General features: G+C 40.6%; 1 protein-coding gene across 5 annotated transcripts in view; it reads left to right on the top strand.

The window, feature by feature from the left end:
* The first annotated feature begins 2,268 nt into the window (after window positions 1-2,268).
* Window positions 2,269-4,346, top strand: part of tia1l (cytotoxic granule-associated RNA binding protein 1, like) — a 16,258-nt gene continuing 14,180 nt past the window's right edge. For 3 of the 5 annotated variants that reach the window (XM_034299086.2, XM_034299083.2, XM_034299082.2), the window contains exon 1: window positions 2,270-2,478. In XM_034299086.2, the coding sequence (XP_034154977.1) occupies window positions 2,447-2,478 (32 nt within the window). In that variant the 5' untranslated portion in view covers window positions 2,270-2,446. Of the gene's footprint in view, window positions 2,479-4,346 lie in introns of all 5 variants that reach the window. The other 2 variants (XM_034299087.2, XM_034299084.2) reach the window with 1 other exon arrangement.

Below are 4,346 nucleotides of genomic sequence, written 5' to 3'. Positions count from 1 at the left end.
TGCCGGTGTCTCTGCGTCGTGGATTGGCTGACTCGTTTTAAGTACTTGATGATGATTGGTTAACGCGTTTCGCTGTTCCACAGTGATTGGCTGCCTGTTCTGAGGCGATTGGATTTAGTCCCACCCCCACCGCCCTAGCAACGCTCCGTTGACTTTACATGGATGTGGTTTATTTTCAAATCAAATAGAGCAAGTAGATACATAAACTTTATTTTATAAGAAAATAGAAAAGGTATACAATTAAACCAGTTATTAATAAACATCAATTTCTGTTTGTTTTCCCTCAGACAATCATCAGGTCCAGTAATATGAGGCAATTTATGGTATCTGTTAAATATAGTTAATATGGCAGCTATCAGTGGAGTCATATTAACACTTTTATCATGTTTTAAAAATAATTCTGAAAAACATTTCGATTAAAGGTTCAATCCAGTGAAACTGAAGAAACAATGAACCTAGAAAGTGCATCCCTTATCCTGGAAAATTGCACTTTCTGGGCTTTCTCTCCTTTTTTAGGGCTGTGAATGAGTAATGATTGCATTTCAGTGCAACACGGCTGCAACACGGTGATGAAAGTAAAATACAATGCAACAGAGAATTACATTCACTTCTACGTAATGCAAAGTCAGTGTTTAATTCTTAAAAAAGCAGTCCACTGATGATGTGATCACATGACGTTTACATTTATGTTTATGGCATTTGGCAGACGGGCTTATCCAGAAGTGCTTTGAAGTCTCTATCAATAAATACACTCTGATACTGGTTTACTAGGTCACAAACTAAGACTACCATCAGTCCAAAAACTCTGTTGAGGAGGTGATATTTAAATAAGTTTTTGTTGTTGTTGTTGTTTAAGCGCTATTTTAAGTGCTTTAGGAAGAGGTAAGTCTTTAGATGTGGTTTGAAGTGACTCAGCTGTTCAGACATCTAGGGAAAGTTCATTCTACCACTTAGGCACCAGAACAGAGAAGAGTCTCGATGCAGGTCTTCCTTGTACCCTGAGAGATGGTGGGATCAGTCGAGCAGTGCTCGAGAATCAGAGGGAACGTGGTGCATAAGAGCAATGCACTGGAGGTTTTGCTTTTCTATGTGTAACATTTCCTGCATGTCACTGATGATAATCAGTGTGCTGTATTTCTCATAAACCCAACCGTGAAATACCATTGTGAAATTGCTTTTAATGGTGTCTGTGATTGGACAGTGATTGCTTTTCCCCAATGTGACTGCTTTTCTATCTGGCATGAACTCCTCTCCATGTATTACACCATGAAATGACTTCCAGCCTGGTAAGTTGGCCAATGTATTCCAGTTTATTCAATCTTTGTGAAGAGTATTTTTTACTAAAAAAAATGTTTAGGAGTATCAGAAGTGTCATTTTAGGTACCAGACCACAATACACTTGGTGCAATGTTAAGTGGGCCAGACTAAAAAAAAAAAAAAGTTAAGCAAAACAATAACACAGGAACCTGTTAAACATGAATGCGACAAATAAAAAGTTGTGATTGAATAAGTATTTGCTCTTGTTGCCGTGGAACCCTTAAACTGGTTCTTTAGAAAAGAGATCTATCAGAGTTTGTAGCTTGCTAATGAAGAATTTCATCATTAATCATTAATGATTTTGTCAGTAGCTGTGTTTAGTGATGTATTTTCCCTTCACTAGTCCATCTCTTGCTTTGCACAATGTGTCAGCTACAAGAGCATTAGTGAGGTCAGGCGCTGATGTCGGGATGTCGAGGAGGTCTGGGGTGCAGTCGGTGCTCCAGTTCATCTCAAAGGTGTTCAGTGGGGTTGAGGTCAGGGCTCTGTGCAGGACACTCGAGTTCTTCCACTCCAACCTTCACACACCATGTCTTCATGGAGCTCGCTTTGTTCACAGGGGCATTGTCATGCTGGAACAGGTTTGGGCCTCTTAGTTCCAGTGAAAGGAAATTGTAATGTAAAGCTACAGCATACAAAGACATTCTATACAACTCTGTGGCAACAATTTGGGGAAGAAACATATACAGGGGTGATGGTCAGGGGTGCACATACTTTTGGTCATAGCATGTACATGGCCTTTAAGTGTATATAAGTGTTCCATTTTGAGCAAAAAGAACCAAAACTACAATATTTGTTGATCATCTATTAGATCAGTCTGTATTTTATTTGTTCATTTGTTTATTTGTTTATTTATTAATGTTTTAAAGTCCACACTTATTTAACTTGACGTTGTCTTCCAATCCGGTAGTTGGCGACAGAGCGAGATTCGCGTTTCCCCAAATCTCGCGAGAACGAATACTGCAACGTCATTACGATGTTTCTGGAGTAACGTTAGAGGAAGTTATTCCAGTAATTTCTCTTTAACGGAAAACAAAAGTTTGCAGATTTAAGTCATTGAAGTCAGCGCTAACCTTTAAAATACACCTTTAGAAATTTTTAACGGGAGGTTTGGAACCTTTTGAGCAGCATGATGGCGGATGATGACCAGCCCAAGACGTTGTAAGTATATCGAGCTAATTAGCATAAAAGTGAACTAGCTTACTTGCTAGCTGACTAGCCTGATAAATGGTCACGCTGTAGCGGATTAGCATTAGCCAGCGAGCTGGAATCGTACCAAATGTATTAGATAACCTAATCAAAATAATGATTGTTGATAAAGATAATACTAATAATACCGAAAAGTAGGAAATAATTTTTTTTTTTTAAATCCTGGCTAATTTGTAAAAATTAGCGTTAGCTAGCTTGCTAGTTAGCATAGTGGAGCCGGGGAATCGAATGTAGCCGCGACCTAGCAAAGTTTTTTTCCCCCCCAAACCTAATCAATTGATTAGGTATTGATAGATGATATATAGGTTAATATTATAAATTGATTTCCGTGGTTAGTTTTGTTTCATTGTGCTTAAAGTTTAACCGGCTAAGTTTGAGTTTTTATGCCGTTAGCTAACCGGCTAGATCCGGTTTCTGTGGCATTAGCGCTCGTGTTCAGGTTCTGCTTTGGCATCAGGGCAGAATAAAGCTTAGTGGAGGATGCGAAAGGAGTAAAGGTGTGGGGAAAGTTGAGGGTGGAGGAGATGGGGATGGTGATGGAGGTGGAGGTGGAGGTGGTGGAGCGACTAGCCCGCTGTGAGCGCTGGAGGTTTGGCTGAAAACGTGGCAGCACTCGGGGCTGTGTGGTGGCCTGGAGCATGCAGGAAGCCTCGAAGAAAAGCTCCAGAACAACATGATCCGCCTTAAACACAAGCCTGACTGCTTCAAACCGGGCCTTCTGACTGTTTCAGGCTTCCTAGTTGAAATAAAATCCCCCTGGGATCACAAGCCGGTGTCAGAAGTGGTGTTTTGGAGCATTTTTTTTGTTTGTGTAACACAAATAAGATGATACACGTCCAAAAAAATTTGCAGTAGCAGTAGTGAGTTTTGGAGACGCAGCTCACCTACAGCTCAGACTGATCCCGGAAAAGTTCAGCGTTCACAAGAGGGACGACTACGACTACTACTCCTACACACTCCATAATCCCTCTCTCTGCTCTCCTAAACTCCAGTCTTCATCTCACACACACACACACACACACACACAGCGTCTGCGCTTACACTTTCCCTTTGTTTGCCGAAATCGATTCCGTTTCCTTCTGATTGTTTGCTTTACAACAAGATCTTGGCTGGTTTATTTTTAGACTAGATGGAAAAAATAAATAAAACACCACTCTTTTTTTTTTTTTTTTTTTTTTTTTTTAAAACACACTCTCTTATCTCACCTCCCTCCCTCCCTCTGTTCATTCTCCCTCTCTTTTCTCCTTCTCCTTTTTTCTAGTCAATCATTTGTTAAACTGAGGTGGTGCAAACTTTCTAAAGATGATCTCAAGCCCACAAAAAAATAAATATCGAGGCTGAAGATCAGATCATGACTCGGTTTTGAACACCGTGGTCTTTTTTTTTTTTTTTTTTTTTTTACCCCCTCATCCAACCAATTTTATTCCAAAACTAGCTGAAAAATTTGGATTAAATAAGAAATCAGTCTTGGCAAGGGGGAAAAATGTAAAAGATTGGTCGTGTATTCATTCAGTAATGTCCGGAGCACATTCGGGTCAAACTGGACGTTCTGGAGAAGCGTCAGTGTGCAGCGTGGATGGATGGATGGATGGATGGATCGTGCCGTCCTGAATGATGACGTTCTTCTCCTTCCTGATCGTTCCGTCTCTTCACTCGGATGCGTATCGCCGCCGAAGGTCTGGAGTGAGGACGAGTGAGAGTTCGGACATGACGCACAAGTCGTCCAAAAAAAAAAAAAAAAGCTCGTTTCTTCTGTTTTGTGTTACAAACTCACGTTAAACCGAACGCGACAAAGTCTCGCCGGAGAAACTGGGCCTGAA

This window comes from Pangasianodon hypophthalmus, chromosome 24 (genome assembly GCF_027358585.1).
Source record: "Pangasianodon hypophthalmus isolate fPanHyp1 chromosome 24, fPanHyp1.pri, whole genome shotgun sequence".
Classification (NCBI taxonomy): Eukaryota; Metazoa; Chordata; class Actinopteri; order Siluriformes; family Pangasiidae; genus Pangasianodon; species Pangasianodon hypophthalmus.
The sequence above is the reverse complement of the archived record's forward strand: the minus strand, read 5'-3'. Positions and strand labels throughout refer to the sequence as shown.